Here is an 18,728-nt window from a genome sequence, read left to right as displayed (position 1 = left end):
TCAATGGAAGAGGGAAAAAAAATTAGCCAGACTCTCAAAGCAACTATTCTTATTTTGTTGTCTTTCTAGTCCTGTCTGTAAGATATATGGAAAGAGGATTTTGTAGCCTATTTCTTTTTTTTTGAAATTTATATATTTATTTTTTTTAATTAAGGTTATGATAGATTACAACCTTGTGAGATTTCAGTTGTACATTATTGTTAGTCATGTTGTAGGTACACCACTTCACCCTTTGTGCCCTCCCCCCACCCTACCCCCCCTTTTCCCTGGTAACCACCAATCAGTTCTCCTTGTCTATGTGTTAACTTCCACCTATGAGTGGAGTCATATAGAGTTCGTCTTTCTCTGTCTGGCTTATTTCGCTTAACATAATACCCTCAAGGTCCATCCATGTTGATGCGAATGGGACGATTTTGTCCTTTTTTATTGTAGCCTATTTCTTATTCAACAATATGTTTATTTTTCATTAAAAGAAAAGTAAGCTTTAAGTACTCCCCTCCTAATTTTATACAAACAATAAATTAGTGGGTGTAAGTGGATTGTTCTTTTGAAAGAAAGGGAGGAAGCTTACTCATAAAATCATCTGTTGTTACATGATATGAATATGCATGTTTTATTGATTCTTTCATATTTCGAAAAACACTAATGATGTTTTGAGGGCTATTATCTCTTCTTGTTGTCAGCTACTACTTAGACATCCTCCTTTTTTTGGATGTGAAGAATAGTCCTTCTTCATGCAAACATCTGTCTCAATAAAATCTCATCGAATCTAGATTGTCTGCTTCCCCTACGCCCCCAAACACACACACAGTGTCGGTACTTATAAGGTTGCTGTGTGTATAGATGTCTCCAGAAGCCTAATGACTCTCATTACCTTTGCTGTGTATTTTTTCTATTTTGTCTGTACAATTATACTTGTAACAATGTACTTTGTTATACTACAATAATAGGGTGAAGCAGAAAGAGACCATGATAGCAAGAAAGTCAGACTGGAGAAAGAAATCAAATCACAGTCATCATCTTCATCCTCCCACAAAGAATCTTCTAAAACAAAGTGAGTAAAGAGATTAGGAACAGCCTAGAAAGGCGATTGAGTCATCCTGGGTCTTGACATGGCAAAGACGGTTTTCTTCTGCAGGCGAATGAGTGGATGGATGAATAGACTCATTCATGCTCATTTTGATGATATGTTAAGTTTGTGTTGTGTTGCTTTCATCCAGGAGGACCTTTTGGGAATTAACAATTCATTTGGCAGCAAACTTGGATTTATCAAAAGCATTTTAACAATGGTGAAGTTTCCTAAACACCTGGAACTAATTTCTTTCTAAAGGAATTTTTGCATAAAAATAAGAAAGGTGCAGTTATTATCCTTACTTTGCAGAATTGAAAACAGAGGCACAGAGAGAGACAATAACTTGTCCAAAGTCACAAAATTCTTGGCAAGATGGAGCCACTGTTTGAATTCTGGGAGCCTGGGTTCAGTGCTCTTTCGTTTAAGGGATGAATAAGAATCCGCAGGGTCTCTCACGGTGTGCGTCGCCCGGGAGAAGGGTGGCGGAGAGAGGGTCGTTCCAGGAAGGCGTGAACGTAAAAAGTAACTTATTCAGTCTCTGGTTTATTCAAAAAAATGACTTCACAAAATGACCTGGCAAAAACAAGTGCATAGTACCACCATGTAGGAGCCAATGGAGATTTGAGAGAGAGAGAGAGAGAGAAAGGGGTCAGATGAGACGGGGTCAGAGAGAAGGTGGCAGCTGAGCTCACCTGCTTGTCAGAGAAAGGTACAGGCTGGGGAGCAGCAATGCGGACTGACTTGGTGGGGGACAGTTAGGACCATTGGCAGACCCTGCAAGCTTAGTGACAAATGAGAGAACTTCATTTATTACTCATCAATAGGACTAGCTTTTTCAAAGGCATCAAAAAGTACCTGAAATTTGTCCCTTCTACAACAATGAATTTCATGCTCTGTGATAATCTTTTGTCAGCAGCCGCTTTGTCCTTATAACTAAACAACTAAGTTACATAGTTCATGTTCTGCCTTAACTTGGTTTTGCATGATGTTGCTTTCCAGAACACCCAGGCCCTCGTCTGAGCCCTCAAAGAAGGAAATGCTTCCCCCTCAACTTGTGTCGTCCTCGTCCTCGTCCTCCCAGAAACCAGCCAAGCCTGCACAAAAGAGGCCGAGGCGGGAAGCAGAGCCCAGTGGCCAGGACCCTCCCAAAAGTGCCAGCAGTGCCAAGGGCAGCCATAAAGACTCCTCCGTTCCCAAGCACAGAAAAGTAGAGGGCAAGGGCTCTGAAAGCTCCACAGAACACAAAGTGAGTAGGGGCAGCGTGGTTGTAGAAAATGGCATATATTTGTGTATCTTTACTTAAAATTCCCAAATAAGATCAGCTCCTAGTAATGATTGCAGAGCTGTTCAGCCCTTTAATAAGGTAGCAATGAGTTATTTGTGTGTCAAGTTCTACTTTCTAGAGGGAATGTAAAAGATCGTTAATATTACATGAAAATTTAGGTGTCGGTTTATTCTTCTTAAAGTGGCTCAGAGGTGAAAAATCAGAATAGATTTTTGTGTTGATTTTCTGTCAGATATTTTGCTGTAAAAAAAAAATGGTTACCCTGTTTAGTTCTTGGTTTGGATGTTTGATCTCAAATACTTTCATTATTGGTTATAATGGGAAAAAATTATCCACTTTCTCAAATACAAGTTCTTCTCTTCCTGTTAACCTGGGGTAGGCGGGTGGGTGCGTGTATTGGCTAAGAGAAAATGTTAAATTGGGCTTTGTTGATTATCTGTTCTCTTGAACATTCTTGTCTTACATCTTTTTGAGCCTCCAATACAACCAGAACCTACAGTTTCAGCTGAATCTAGCTGGGAAAGGGCTTGACCAAGCTAAATTGTGCAATGTTGGATTTCCTCTTTTTTGAACTGCTATTTTGGGCTAATTTAGAGGGATAGTACATTTAGGTCATGATCTTAAATGTTAGAGTGTGATCTGTATAATGATTTTTTAAAGGGATCTTCTGGAGATATTGCAAATCCTTTTCCAGTGCCTTCTTTGCCAAATGGTAACTCTAAACCAGGGAAGCCTCAAATGAAGTTTGACAAGTAAGACTTCGGATGCTTGCTGCTGCTGCTTTCTCCTCCTCCTCCCCGTCTCCTCTTCATTTCCTCTGCCTTCTTTGCTTACTCCCTCGTCTTTGCCCTCCCTCCCCTCCCGTCCATTTTCACTCTCTGTCTTCTTAAATCATCTTGCCCCAGTCTAGTAATTTTAGATTCATATGACCCACCCTTGATCTTTTCTTCTCTTTCAGACAACAAGCAGATTTTTATATGAAGGAGGCCAAAAAGTTGAAGATCAAAGCAGAGACAACGGTCAGTCTTGACTGTTTATCCCTTTGGTAGAATGTGTTCTGATAAAATATTTGTAGTCTCATTCTACTGTATTCCATATCACTAAACATGGGGGCGGGCAGGAGAGGGGAGTGCATGGGGCCTGACGTTGGAACAGCATAAGCCGGATCAGTAGGATCATAATGAGTGAGGGGTAAGGGATTCTTGGTGAAATTATTTTCTTTGGCTTCACTGATTCAATCTGATCACGGGCAAATATACAAAGTACCTAGTCACAGGTTTTATGTCTAAATGAATAAAAGTTGATCTACCTGGTTTTATTTAATACATGAGTGCTTTCTTGTTCTTTGGATGTGAAAAATGACTTCTGCTATTGGAAGTGCATCAATAAGTGTTCATCCTGAAACATTTTGAAAGGTGAGGTAGCCTGATGGCATTCCAAAATTATCCTAAAGCCCTTTGAGACTCCCCTGAGGGAAGGGTAGACCAGTGCCATCAGATGAAGTCTTTTAAGATGAGGGTAATGATTGCACTGTTGTTGAACGTGCTTTAAAGAAATGAACTCTCTTTACCTGGTAGTTGTTGGACTTTCTGAAGGTGGTGGTTTTGTTGTTAATTGCATACATAATTAAATATGCTTTTACGTTTCTGCTGCAACATAAATAGGTAATGTTTGCCCTTTGTTGTATTTAAACATCTAAGAACCTGGGGCTTTTGTTTACTTAGTGTATTCCTAAAACCTAAACCCCTGCAAATACCACACGTTGAACTTTGTACCCCGGAAGAAGAGTGTGGCTTGCCTTGATTCCACCATGTGCAAACAGCCACACACTCTAGAGGCCACAGGGATCCGAATCAGACCAGCCCGTGGTGGCCATCAAGATGCTGGCCTGGTGCTCTTCAGCCCCAATCTGCAGACTGACATCTGTTCTCAGACAGGCAGGGGGCTGGACTGAGAACCTTTTATCAAGTCCCCCCCCGTTCCTTGGGGCAGAATGTTCATTGAGACCTCACCATGCTGGATGCTATAAGGGGGTCAAAGACAAGCCTCTGTCGACCGACCTCTAAAGTGACCCTCCACCAGGATGACCTGAGTCAGATTAAGACGTCTAAGACAGCACCAGACAATGGTGTCTTTCTAAGCTCTTCCTTCCAGCTTTCCAAGGTTGTTGCTAGAACTGTATGGATCTTTTGAATTTTGAAAAAGAGTAAATATTCAATACTTTGTCAGCCAGTTATCTAAAACTTATCTTGACACTGGACACTTTCAGCAGTAGATTCCCTCATTATTCAAACACGTAAGATTAATACTTGAGGGACCCCTCACCGCCCCCCCTTTTTGATGAAAAAGATTGGCCCTATGCTAACATCTGTTGCCAATCTTCCTCTTTTTGCTTGAGGAAGATTGTCGCTGAGCTAGCATCTGTGCCATTCTTCCTCTGTTTTGTCTGTGGGATGCTGCCTCACTCAGCATGGCTTGATGAGTGGTGTGTAGGTCTGTGCCTGGGATCTGAACCCCCAGGCCACCCAAGTGGAGAGTGCGAACTTAACCACGACACCAGCGGGCTAGCCCCTTGTTTTGTTTTTGGTCTACACATATGCACATCTTCCTTCTCTCTACCTATGCCTGTGGTACTCCATTTTAATAAATAATAATAGCTCATTTCAGTCTCAAAATATGCCAGTTTGAACAAAACCCTGAACGGCCAGCCTCTTTCTAACATTCTCCTTTAATTGCACAATGTCTCAAAGTTGTCCATTTTGCATTCCAAATAGTTAAGTGCACAGCTGAATATAGAGGAGTGTATTCGGGCTCTGCTTACACTTGTTGAGCAAGGAAATTAGAACTCTCCTACTTTAACACCGTCTCAGGAGATGTACAGAGTTATCTCAAGAGTATTTTCATTATTAACCTTATAACCAAAATACTTAGTTCAAGGAAGTGGATACTGACACATTGCTTTACTATAGTTTCTTTTGTTTCTACCCTAAGGCCAGTATACGTTTTAGAAATTCCATGAAAGAGATGGTATTGAGTAAGTACATTTGAAGAGTTAAATTCCCACCAGTGAAGCAAACCAGTAAGGCTGTGGACTGCTGATTAATTGGGGCATGCTAATTTGATTTTTATTCTTTCTGTCACTAGTTTTCTGAACTTAGGTTCTCTAGAAAAAATATTTTAAAATCAAGTTATTTAAAAAAAATTAAAATTAGTACCCCTAAACCAGCTTTCTTTGCTGATATGTCACCATTTCCTTTTACTCCGCTTGTATCTTTACTGTTTTCATTCTTTCTTTTTGAACATAGCAAATTGAAAGCATTAGCAGAAACTACAGACTTGCAAATGTCGTGTTAATCAGTTGTTCTTATACTGTATGGTACATGTGATGTGTAGAGAAAAAGTCGAGTTTCTCATCACAGTCTCATTAGTTGAGTTGGCTGTATTCCACTAAGTGAGAGGAGGGTTACGTGACAAAATGTGTATGTGCGTTTAGGTGACCACCAACATCTGATTCCTTCATTCCCTTTAAGGGACGGCGAAATGTTTGTCCCTCTTGGCCTGGGGGTAGCCTTGGACCCTCACCCCAGACTTCTGATGGAGCTTAGATGATCTGATGGGCTCTAACATGCGTAAACGCATTGTTGTTTGACAAAATATCGAAGATGCTCATAAACCATAATATTTTCTCCTTATGTAAGATGAACTTCAACACATATGAAGAAACTTGTGCCTGTGTTGTTCTAGAAGTGTAGAATAATCTATTTCTTAGGAAAATTATATAATGAGTACACACTAATAACAAGAGGACTGTGTAATTATTGCCTCAGTTTGAATATGTACTTTACTAAGGTTTTGAGAGAGTGGTCTTAATATGAGATTTTTGTTTTCCTCCTGAATTTTTGCTAAAAGAAAATTTTCAGGAGGTCGGAGCCAATGGCTCTGGTTATGATTTTGAGTTCATTTTTCTCACACATCTCCGCCATCGTTAAACTAAGACAGTGGAGGGAAGTTACGGTAAAGACTGTTGGCTGAGAAACTAAAGTGTCTTAGGCCGAACAATGACCATGTTTTTCTCCAACAGACGGACAAGGTTGGGAAAGCTTTTAAGTATGCGGAAGCGGCCTTGTCCCTTATTGAGTGTGGGATCGCCATGGAGTCAGAAGGCCCAGCGGCAAAGTCAGCTTACTCGGTGTACTCGGAAACCGTCGACCTCATTAAGTAAGTGCCAAGTCGTTTTGCCGTCCTCTTAAGTACTTCTCTTTCCTCACCTCTATTGCTTTAATCCATTTGAACCTTAGTATGAAGACAGCTTAATAAAGGACAGCCTTAAAAAAGTTACTGATCCAGGAACTTTTTTTTTTGTCCTAAACTAAAATCGTATTCTCGGTTAAGTGCCAGAGCAGAGTAACTGGGTCCAGCTACGTCATTTTGCCAAGCGCACTGTGAAATACCACACCTTTCAAGGAGAGGTTGTTTTTCCAGTTTGGCTTTCTTATCAGATGCCCTCTCGTCTCAGTTTAAGCTCCCTTCCTTATTGTCTGCATTTCAGCAGGGCGCTCAGTAAGGCCGCAAGTCTACCTGGTTTCAAGCAGGTAGACAGGCCAACGCAGAGGCCTGTCCTCGCCGAGTTTACTGAAGGGCCTGAATTGTTGCTCTAAAGCCTCATTTTCCCCCTGCATTGCTCTCTCGTCTTCACAGCTTCAGGAACGATCAATATAAAACCAAGACAAACATAATAAGATGTCTTTGTGTCTGGGATTTTCTAGCTGCCTTTAACTTGATGCGTTTTTATATTTTCCTACAGTTTCGTACTGTCACTAAAATCCTTCTCGGATGTCACAACACCATTACCAGGGAAAATATTTGCTGTTTTATGGTGTGTACTTTTTTCTTTGTCTAAACAGTATTATATTTACTTTTGCATCTTTTGATGTTACAAAAAGATTTTGAAATCTGTTTTCTTAACATGAAAATTATAATGAAAGGTGAATTAATACCAGATAACAGTAGGACGTGTTGTAAGGGGTTAATCCCACTGAGAGTTAATTATTATGAAATGGCGTCTGCTGTCGTTTTACTCATGACTCAGTAGATGCTTTGGTCTTGGGACTTAAAGTATGTCCTTATATATTTGTGTTTTTCCACCAATATTTACTTCTGATGATAGATTCTTAAGATCTTCTTCCTCCTGTAGATGAGGCTGAGGAAAACCTAGTGTGATCTGTAGGAGGCTGTCAGAGCTTAGATGGCTATCTTTCGTGGTAGTGATACTCACATCTACAAGGTAATACTTCTGTTTGTGTTCATAGCATGCGTTGCCAGTCCATTTTGAACATGGCGATGTTTCGTTGTAAAAAAGATACAGCAATAAAGTATTCTCGTACTCTTAATGAACACTTCAAGATTTCTTCCAAAGTTGCCCAGGCACCTTCTCCATGCGTTGCAAGGTAATGATAAGTCTAATTTAAATAATTTCCAAAATTGAGTTATTTACCTCTTTACTTCTTTATTTACCTATTGCTGTGACTTTGGCTTTTCAAAAATTGTATACATCTATGTGCTGACTTGCTCCTTAAACTTAAATCACTAGCATATTTCTACCTTTTTGAGAGGAATAGTGATAAACCAAGATGTTTGCTGATTGGGTAACATAAAAAGATAATTACAGAGAATATAAGGTCAGAATTTTAGAGCTTCAAGGATCTTATCTGTGCCCAACAACACCAGACAGAGGCAGAGCCGACAGAACCAGAGCAGGAGTCCCTTCTCCCTGTATACGACTTGCAGTCTTGGCGTTTCAGTAAATAAGAACTTTCTAGAGTCATATGCCTTCCACCTTCCCCAGGATCCATAACAGTGATATAAAGAATGAAAACAATTATCTCTAGCTAAATTCTTTCACCCGCTTTATAAGCTGGAATTGTTCATCTATGCCCTAAGATGTTGAAAAACAGAATCCTTGTGCAGGTATTTTTAAGATGAAGAGAGAATTTTCTTCCCTGTAGTACTTGCCTAGTATTTTTTAAATTTGGTCATACTCCTTAAAAAGTTCCTGGTTCTGATAGGTTTTGCTATTTTAAGAATATCGCCTAGAAGATTGCCCCATTTTCAGCACATTCAAAAGAAGAGATTCCCATATGGCCTCTCTCAAAAAAGAAAGTCCTGATTGAAAAGCAATTTCTCACCTCTGAAAATTTTCATGACTCTCATCTCTGAGATATTATTCTAAGTTGATCGGTTGTCAGTCGCATTATTTTAGATAACCCCTTCCCCATTGTCCAGCCAAGATAGACGGAGCACCTTGTTTGTACCAAACCTTGTTTTGCATGCAGGGGATCCAGCAGTAAACAGCAGACAAGAACCACTGCCCTGGTGGGATTTCCACTTGAGTCCTTCAAAACATATATTCCGCTGGGGGCACTTCAGATCCATGCAGCCCAAAGGGCACATGTAACCACATCATGAGGCCACTGCTGCTCACCCATTTTTCCATTTCATATCCATTGCTTTCTATGTCTAAGTGATTTTAATGGTGTTTCTCATTTGATCCACAAAGAGAAGACAGTGAATCCCCTGCTGCATAATACTTCCTTGCCGGGTCCCCTCGTCAGCTGTCCTGTATTCATTCAGTCATTCAGCAGATATTTCTGAAGAGCCTTCTCTTAGCACCTACTGGGCTATGTGCTAGAAATGCAAAGATTAATAAGAAATGGTCCCTGCCTTCAAGGTGCTTGTGACCCGGGAAAAGAAATAGAAAAGTACAATGAAATGTGATAAATGCAGTAGATAAGTTAATAGGTGAATGTGAAGAGACAAGTTCAAGTGAGGGGAGAACGGAAGCCATGGGGTAGCCCCAGTGTCTGGAAGAGTGCCAGGTGCAGAGTAGGTGCTCAGTTGATGTTGACTGAGTGGGTGAAAGGATGACTCTGTGGGAGATAAGGACTGTCTTCAAGGGGAAGTATTGTCTTACTAGAAGCTGGGATTGGGGGTGGGGAGAGGAATAGATTCCCGGCCGAGGGAGCAGCGTATGGAAATGGCACGGGGAAGCGTATTTGGACTAGGGATTTGCTGGCCTGATTCATGTCCAGTGAAGGACACCTTGCCTCCATCCAGTTATTTTTCCATTTGGTGGGCCCCATCCCACTGTGTTTTATGAAATAAATTCCCAGAACACTGAAGGTGAAGGGTGTCTCTTTGACCTTGTAGAAGTGATTTTAGAAGTGACTGTCGTTTTGGCTAGTACACACTGAAACTTTGTGCCTTGGACTGCCATTCCAGAGACAGGAAATCTGTAATCTGGGAGTTTAGGTGACTAATGAGCCAGTTCTCTCTCTTTTCTCCCGCCTTCCAGAAGCACAGGCACACCATCCCCTCTCTCTCCAATGCCTTCTCCTGCCAGCTCCATAGGATCCCAGTCAAGCGCCGGCAGTGTGGGGAGCAGCGGGATGCCTGCCACCATCAGTACCCCAGTCACCATCCAAAACATGACATCTTCCTATGTCACCATTACTTCCCATATCCTTACCGCCTTTGATCTTTGGGAACAGGCTGAGTTCCTGACAAGGAATAATAAAGGTAAATGGCCCTGGAGTGGTGATTCCTGGGCATGGGGATTGGGAGCAAATAACCTTGTTTGTATTTTGCGTGCAGGGTTTTGAAGAAAAGGAAGTGTGTGGCTGTTTACTCATCTCACATTTTCTCCATTGTGCCTCATAACCTAGTTGCATTTCTTTCTTAAGCTCGGTGGCATGGAGCCGGATTTCTGTGGCTAGATGTTAGCAAAATTAAACTAGAAGTGGCTTCAGCACCTTCCCCTTCAGAAGCTCTAGCATCATTATTTCAGCTGGAACTGAAATGCAAGCAAAAGGGCAAGGCGAATGAAGAAGGGAAGTCACTGGCTGTGCCTGGGCACAACACACTTAAGATATGGAGTAGCATAAGCTAAATACTGAGTTTATTGTTTGTTTCCAGTGTATGTTAAGAAAGATGGTTAGCGACAGTACGAGTAATATGGCATAGTAAACGTTCTTGAGACTCGAGAAGAAGGCCCTTGGAGAAATCCGAGGTTTAGGAGATGGGAGAGCGTGCTGTTAGAGCAACTGCTTGAGTCAGTGCCAGTGACCGCTAAGTAAATGCTTATATGTAGATGCCACATTAATGTCATTAACATTTTTTTCCTGGCTGTAGGGAAGAAGGCAGGCCAGCTGGCTGTAGCCACCTAATTTCCTCCCAGCCTCTTAGAACTTTATTTTCTTCCTTAGCAAACTAATGATGCTTTTTTAATATGTTGGGGGTTTTTTCTCCCCATTCATGCATCCATTGATCCAAAAGTATAAATTGGGTATATTCTAGTGCCAACCACTGTACTAGGCATTTTGGATTCAACTCTAAAACCAGTTCCTACCCTTCTAGTCTGGTGGAGAGATGTGCAGAATTAGCCAGCCATGACAGTAGGGTGTGAGTTTTTGCTGTGATATATGAAGTACAGAATATTGGGGATATAGTTTCTGGAACCTTAACTTTTTATGTTTCCTTTTTATTTTTGTATGTGGAAGTGTGTTTACTTGGTTTCGCTTCTGCTTTGTTTGCAGAATTTTTTGCTCAGCTCAGCACGAGTGAGCGTGCCTTGGCCCTCAACAGCAGCTTGGAGGACCTGGTGCGCTACACAAGACAGGGTTTTCAGCGGCTAAAACAAGTAACCAAAACACCTTAACGGAGGCCCACGTTGACTGGATGCCTTGGGAACTTTTTTGCACATTGGAAACCTCAAAAACAGTCCAGTCATTTGTCTCATCGGGACACCAAGAGAAGTATCATGAGATGGCCAGGATATTTGTCCACTGAACTCTCAAGAACTATGTGATCATTGGTTGGACAAGATGGTTATGCAGAAGCAGAAATGAGCAGGCTGGCCTCAGAGATGATCTTGCCTTTCCTAACTAAAGGACGGAAGTGCAATGTAGCCTAAATGGGTGTATGAATGGTCTAGAAACATTTCTGTATTTTTTTAACCAGCAGTATGCAGGATGCAAGTTGCAAATGAAATGAGGAGAAGCAATTTCAACTCTGAAAACAAATTCACATCATCTCGTAGCCACACTAGTCCATTCCCAGAAGGAAATTTTTTTTAACAATGAATTTTGGTGTAGGGTTTTGTGGATGATTTTTTTTCTTTTAAGTTTGGGGAAAATATTTGTTTAATAAATTTAAAGGTTATCTGTAAAACATAAGTTGTAAAGGACTCCACTGTACCCCACTTTCTGCCAATGAACAGTGGCTTTGATAATACCAAGTATTGTCATAATTTATAAAATTGAAGGCAACCCCCCATTGCCTGGAGTACGCACGTTCACCCCAGCTCTGATTTCCCTGTTACTGTGGAAAGTCAGCTCAAGTCAGAGCAGTGGAGAGAGGAGCTCCAGCACACGGGGACGCCATCTCGAAATCTCCATGTACTACGGAGGACGTGGCGCTGCCATTTCCAACCCTGCATCAGTGAAAGGCAGTCACCATTGACTCTATATTCGGAATTTTCTACCTTGGGGAAGAGGGAACCAACATTTATACATGACCAGATGGCTAAAGTGCTTTTTAATTTTTGTTTAAGTAGAGCTGGAATTTGAGGTGCTGATCTGTGGTCTACAGCTATGTGGTAACTCATGTTGTCTAACCAACTCAGAGTTTTGTCAGTGAACAAAGAAAATGAAATCTACTTCTTAGAGAGGCTATATTTTTCTGCTACAAATTATTTTATATTTATAGCAAAAGTAGACTTTCAGAACCCATGATTGTCTAGGGGAAATGGACTCCCTGAGAGGGTGTGGAGAGTATGGGGGTTAATTAGACTGAAAAAAAAAAAAAAGTCACCACATGCCTTCACTCCAGAGTGTTCTCAATCAGATTTGATTAGATTGAGGAGGAACTGTGGCCTTCCCACAAGCTGTTATTGCCATATTATGTACATTAAACCAAGTTCATTTTGAATGACCTAAAATGAAAGAACACAATCAGAATTCCCACAAGTCCGTAAGCACAGACTTCCTTTTTCATTGAAACTTTGAAGGTTATTATTGGAAGCATTATTTTGAGTGCAGTGTTTTTAAAAGCCAACTCTTTTTATCCCTTTTAGAAGTAGAATTTGCACATGTATTAAAATTGAGGAGTGAGTGTTCTCTCTACAACTGGCTTATTTTTCTCCCTTCACCCCATCCTGCCCCTCTACATCTTGTGTCCTAGCGAGCATGTTTGACATTTTCGTATTTATTTATTAGTGAAGAAGGGAGTGCCATCTTTTTGATAATGAAGAGGTCAAAAGTCCATATGATGAATGTAAGAACTTGCCTGGTAATTGGTGAATATATAAAGGGATGTGTAGAGGATGGAATGGATGCTCATAGCCTAAATTGTTTGTGTGAAGCTGTTCCTTCGCTGTCTTTTCCAGCCTGGTCTTTGATCAACGCTAGCTGGGGCAGAGGTCTCTTACCTCACGTTTAGGTTAAAGCTAGAGAATTAGAACAGTAGTAGTTTCTGAGCATAAGAACTTGATGTGTGATCTTGATGGACTGATTTCATTTGATATTCTAAAGCAAAGCCATGGTCCTTTTTAAACTACTCGTTTAAAAAGCAGCCTATTGTTAAATGAACAGTAATTGCCCGGTAGGTTGTGTGCTTGTGGCATTGTGTTGCCTATCTCTTATATGTGGGAGACAAGACACCAGACATCAGGATTATGTGATGGTTTAACATCTCCCCCCACCGCCCCGCCCCTCCTTCCCTTGGCTATGCCTGCCCTCCCCTGCTCCCCCTCTGTACAAGCCACCTGCCAATTTGGAGGGATGTGTTCTTTAGGACAGGTTCTGATCTGTGCAGATTGTGCCAGAGTGTGTGTGCACACATGCATGCGTGTGTCCTATCAGCGAGCCGCAGTGCTCCCTTGACTGAAGACATTTCCAAGTCAGTTTCTCAGCCAATTTCAAAAGAAGTGATTGCTTTTTCAGTGGCCTTATTCTTTGTGTGTGTGTGTTTTCCCGACCTTTATATTAAAAATGTATTTGTCCCTTGAAAAACTAATGAATTTGCAGAGATCAGTTTGTACTGTTTTGATCATGGAATACTTGTGATTCTTACTGCAACATGCATTGTCGCTAAAAAAGAATTGCTAGTGGTTGCTTTTTAAATAGGGTCTGTAAGAGGGAGTGGCTGATGAATCCTTACTGTTCATAAGGTCTTTTTGCTGTTACAGTTGTATGTAGAAATCTACAGGATTTGTAAAGCGCGTGCACTTTTCACTGCATGCTTAAATTCCCAGAGGCAAAATTTGTACTGAGGGAGATAATTGAAAGGACTAGATTATAAAATTAAGCCTCTGAATATATGAAGTTCTTATAACAACAGTACCAGTACACAGTTCACAGACAAATACAAAATATCTTGAGTGAAAATTGAGTGTAAAATCTTGCCTTTGGCACTACAGTTTCGTGTGTGCGTGTGTCTGTCTGTCCACTCTTCACTAGGAAATGGAAGAACACTGTTTTACTTTTAAAAATGTTGAATGTTTCGGCCCTTTCTGGATATAATTAAAATGTGAATCACTGAACTTGAGATTTTAGCCAGACTGAGGGCCCTCCTAAACAATGAAAAACACTTTACTGAAATTTACCAAATTCCACTGGGTTAAGAAGTAAAAACGTGGCCGCACGCTCCCCGTGGGGAGAGCAGGAGGGAGCAGCCAGCGTAGTATGAGGACAAGAGCTACAGCAGGAGAGTGACTCATCTGATATTATGATTTAATCACAATCGTGAACGGGAAAAGCCCCTGACTTTTTTGAACAAGAGGACCTTTATCGTAGAGATCTGTTCTGACCAAAACGTTCAGCTGTTTCCCCTAGACAAATTGGATCACACTTATCTCCGTTGTTCTATATCCTTTAATTCCAGATCTCAGGATGTTCAGAAGCTAACAAATATTTCTGGCTGAAAACTTGCCTTAATTGGTCCCTTAAATATTAATGTTAGTAGGATCAGGAGCTTAACTATTTTATTATGATTCCTGTTAAATAATTTTTAGGAGCAAAAAGAAACCGTTGTGCCCTCCAAAATGAACAAAACTCTTACCTCTGATGTATGAAAGGAGATGCGTGTATGTGCATATGTACACGCGCTCACACAGAGAATAAGAGGCTGGTTGAATTGGATGTCTTTGTTGTGCCTGTGTTGACCAAACTTAATTCTGCATAACGCTCTGGCTTTAAGAGACGTTGTGTGGGTCTTGCACCTTTTGCTCTCCTGCTCCCTGAGGGTTGAGGTGTGTCTGAAGGTAAATGAATCAAACGAGGCTTGATTCCTTACCTTCCACCACAGACTCTACTTTTTTCTTAAGGATTTATTTTCCCAGACACTACACAAAATCTTTCAAAAACTCTGCCACTTTATCCATCACACGCTTTACCACTGATGAACAGTCTTTAAATCTTGCAAGAAGATTTGGGCTTATTTTAGAAACACAGATGTGGAGATGTGCTCACTGGGAGGTGAGTTATGGGCTGTGGCTGTGGAGGGTGTCAGGGTTATGGCGGTACTTGCTCCTTTTTTCTCTTTCTCTAGCGGGTTCCCTCTTTTGCTTTTCATCCTATTTACAATTTATGGCTGTAAGGTTTCTCCTGTGCCTTTTTCATCTGTTGTCATTTTGTTTGCGGGAGGTGGAGTGATGATGTTAGGGATTTTCCTTCAAACGTTGCAAGTGGTATTTCCACCATATGAACCTCAAATATGCAATCCAGTTGTGTTGGTTTCTCGGTGACTGAGAATGAATTGTGACTACTGGCTGCAATTGTACGTATGATGAGTTGACAAGCACCATCTTCCACCTTTCTTAAGGTGGCTGTAAATTTCCTGTTGTCCTGGGGGAAGTCACACTATGTTTCACTGTGTGTCAGATGTCGGCAGGTACTGTGATGGGTAGAGAAGTGCCTGTATTTCTCTACCCAAGAGGACAGGAAGGAAATATGACACCTCCCTGCGAGCCTAGATATTACTCGATCAGCCTGGAAGGACAAGGGAATAAGACCACTGACAGCGAGGCTGGCCAAGCTGCACTGGTCAGACCAGGCAGCGGCTGACCGAAGGAAGATAAACTTGCTTTGCTTACAAGTAGATGTTTAAGCGATGCTTAACATGGGCAGTATTAACTTCGCCTTTTGTTCAGGCCATCAACGTGTATTGTTAAAATTACTGCACACCCCCCTCAGATAGCAAGTATACACTGTTCATGGTGTGTGTGTGTGTTTGTGTGTGTGTGTGTTTATACGCGTGTGTCCCAAATCTTGTTTTAATTTTTTCTTTTTCTGAATGTGATCGTGTTTTGGATGATACCTGAGCAGGGTTGCCTTTTTTTTATTTATTACCATTATATATTATATTATATTATATATTTTTTGCTTTCTTATAACTTTAGAAGAAAGTCAAATCTTGGTATTATTAAAATTGTTTAAAAGAATAAATCGTCCAGTTGATAAATGAAGATCACTGGTCTATCTCTAAAACAATGAGTTTTCTTTCTTGTGGAATAACGTGCCAGCTGTCTAGTCCACACGATGACTTTGTCTGTAGGCTAGGAAAGAAGTGATGCTCTCGATGGGATGATGAGCAACACAAGTCAGGGGGACTCCATGGGTTTATCTACTTCAGCGATGGAACTGCAACTTGGGGCTTTGTGAATAAAATTTAGCTGCCTTGTATAGTCCTTTGAAAGACATATGTGATCTGTGAGAATTATAGTTTGTTTTCTCTTTTTAGAAGAAAAATTTGCAAAAGATCTTTCCAAAGATAATGTGCCACAGATCTTTTGTTTGTTCTTCTCTGTAATGAGGATTAATTGCTGTTAAAACACATGTAATTGACTTGTTCATCTTCAAATTCTTTCCTTTTCACAAGAGGATTGAGCTGTAAAAAAAAAAAAAATTAATAAAAATGTAGAGAAATCACTGAGGTTGAATCGCTGCTTTCACTCTGCCTGAATGAAGTAATTCCTAAAATCGCTGTATGTAATTACCATTTAGAGCCACCGAGGCCCACATGGAATAGCGCACCCTCATTCACAGCGTGGATGTATTGTTGAAATGGGAACAGTAGGGGCAGAGGGTAGCTCATCCTTCTGCTGACTTTATTTTCAAGATCTTAATCTCACACAAATTAGCCTAATATCTCCAAGGCGGTTTCTTATCCTTCTAACATCCACTGCCAGGCACATCAGTGATCAAGTTTGCCTATTTTGGCTTTGTTTGCTGGCGAGACAGATTGGTAGAATATTACTATTGAGAGGAACCTAAAGGGCATCTAGGCTCTCCTCTCTTTGCCACTCGGAAAGAAAGAATCCTCCACCTCAGTGGTTTTATGAAATCAGGTCAAGGATGGACCTCGGCGCTGAGAGCTGAGTTCCTGAAGTTGAATCCTGGCTCTCCAGTTTGCTCCGCGACCTGTTTCTTTTCTCATTTATAAACTTTGTGGATTTGGTATCTGCCAAATAAGATGGCAAGGGTCACATTACAGGGTGTATGGAGAGTGCTTCGCATAGTGCCTGGCATCAACCCTTACAAACGTGGCTATTTTAATTTATTCCCTCCCCTCACTGCACGATATCCCAACAGCTGGCCCTCCAGCCTCTGCCTGAACGTGGATGGAGCGCACACTCCCCACCTCCTCTCATGTCTTCTTCCTTACATTAGGCTGGCCTCTCCTTAGCCTAAAGCACAAACGGGCTCCACCCTGGGCAAGCTTAGGGTAAAGTTGACAAGTCGGCAATAACTGGTAAGCAAGCAATGGCAAGTATGGGAAAAGGGGTTTTTGTCGTGATGAAGAGAAGTTACAGGAAAAGAGATCTCGTTGGAACTAGGCCTTGAAAGATGGCTCATAAAATCTCATCTGGGCCTTCATGTTTCCACGTTCTATCTTTATTACTAATTTTCAGTAGTGATTGTCCATTGTATGGTAGTACCAGGTTATTTAACCAACCCCCTTGTTAGGCGCTGAGATTATTTCTAATTTGGGGATATTATAAAGAATGCTTCCATGACCAGCCCTGAAGAAAACTATTTGGGCAGATTCAACAATATTTTACCATATTTTCTTTATGTAAATGTGTGTATGTGTATATTTATGCTGAATTATATTTCACCCCTAAAAACTTCAGCATGCCTTTCCCAGGCCATTTTCCATCGTAACCACAATACCGTTATATGATCTAAGCATATTTCTCAACATCTAATATTCAGTCCATATTCAAATTTCTGCAGTTGTCCCCCAAAAGTCTAATAGTTTATTTTTTAAGCCAGGATTCAGTCAAATTTCATGCATTACATTTGGCCATCCAGAACAAAAAAAACACACATCTTGGAATTGTGTGTTCTCTCAGTCCTTTCATTCATTCCTCTCTCTCCTATATTTCCTGTAAACTGGGATAGGTCTAGAGGCTTGATTATATTTGGCAAGAATCCTTCACAGGGATGTTGTGCATGTCATATTGCACCCCATCAGGAGGCACCTAAAATCATTCTGTAAGTGATGCTAACTTTGAGTGGTTAACACTGATCACCAGAACTCTCTTAATAAATGTGCTTCTCCCTGTCCAGCAGCCTGTCATTGAATGATGTTTGCATGTGTTGATAATCTACTCCTTCATATCCTGGGTATTATGTTTGGAAAATGTGAAGGGGAAAAATCACCCAATTTGATAGGTGGAAATAGTACCTTCTGATGTTTTCATGTTCCTTCTTATTTCTGTAGTGCTGAGGGTTTTTTCAGTCACATATCAAGCTGCCATTTGCAGTGCACGACTTACGTGACCAACACTCGAGACTCAGTTCAAGTGCCCCACTCAGCTGTGGGGGAGGTTTTCACCTAAATCACATGGACTGAGTTCACCACCAGGAAGGGTTCTGTTAATGAAGGGACAGGATGCTGAACAGCAAAAATCCAACAGACGATCCCTCCAGGCGATTCATCCTTTTCCTTCTGATTTATACCTTCAGGATAGTAACCTCTTGTTACGTTGTAGATATTTCTCTTCGAATTCTTCTGCTTTTCAGTGTTTATTATGGCACTTTTTGACAAAGTTTTTAAATTTTAAGTAGGCCAACTTCTACCAGCATCTTTGCAGTTTCTGCCTTCGGTGTCTCGGGGTACATAAGGGCTGTTTCCCAGACATTGTGCGCGGCAGTTTTCCCCCCACTGAATGCCTGCAACAACAACGCCCGAGCAACTAGCTGCCTCTGCGTCCTTCTCAGTCTTTTTATGAGCGATTGAGGCCTTTTGGAGCCTGAATTATTGAAATAGGTATTTGTTCACTATTTGCCAGGGTTGTTGGGGATGTAAAAT

At 41.1% G+C, this 18,728-nt stretch overlaps 2 protein-coding genes across 5 annotated transcripts in view; one reads left to right on the top strand and one right to left on the bottom strand.

Annotated features, from left to right (window-relative positions):
* Window positions 1–16,343, top strand: part of AFF1 (ALF transcription elongation factor 1) — a 177,048-nt gene extending 160,705 nt beyond the window's left edge. For all 3 annotated transcript variants that reach the window (XM_046656145.1, XM_046656144.1, XM_046656146.1), the window contains 9 exons: window positions 951–1,054; window positions 2,072–2,318; window positions 3,018–3,109; window positions 3,316–3,376; window positions 6,439–6,575; window positions 7,162–7,233; window positions 7,667–7,804; window positions 9,709–9,932; window positions 10,949–16,343. In XM_046656145.1, coding sequence (XP_046512101.1) covers window positions 951–1,054; window positions 2,072–2,318; window positions 3,018–3,109; window positions 3,316–3,376; window positions 6,439–6,575; window positions 7,162–7,233; window positions 7,667–7,804; window positions 9,709–9,932; window positions 10,949–11,070 — 1,197 coding nt within the window. In that variant the 3' untranslated portion in view covers window positions 11,071–16,343. The remainder of the gene's footprint in view (window positions 1–950; window positions 1,055–2,071; window positions 2,319–3,017; window positions 3,110–3,315; window positions 3,377–6,438; window positions 6,576–7,161; window positions 7,234–7,666; window positions 7,805–9,708; window positions 9,933–10,948) is intronic.
* The window catches only part of KLHL8 (kelch like family member 8), a 67,367-nt gene continuing 60,165 nt past the window's right edge, over window positions 11,527–18,728 (bottom strand). For both annotated transcript variants that reach the window (XM_046656147.1, XM_046656151.1), the window contains exon 11: window positions 11,527–16,298. In XM_046656147.1, coding sequence (XP_046512103.1) covers window positions 16,227–16,298 — 72 coding nt within the window. In that variant the 3' untranslated portion in view covers window positions 11,527–16,226. The remainder of the gene's footprint in view (window positions 16,299–18,728) is intronic.

This window comes from Equus quagga, chromosome 3, assembly GCF_021613505.1.
Source record: "Equus quagga isolate Etosha38 chromosome 3, UCLA_HA_Equagga_1.0, whole genome shotgun sequence".
Classification (NCBI taxonomy): Eukaryota; Metazoa; Chordata; class Mammalia; order Perissodactyla; family Equidae; genus Equus; species Equus quagga.
The sequence above is the reverse complement of the archived record's forward strand: the minus strand, read 5'-3'. Positions and strand labels throughout refer to the sequence as shown.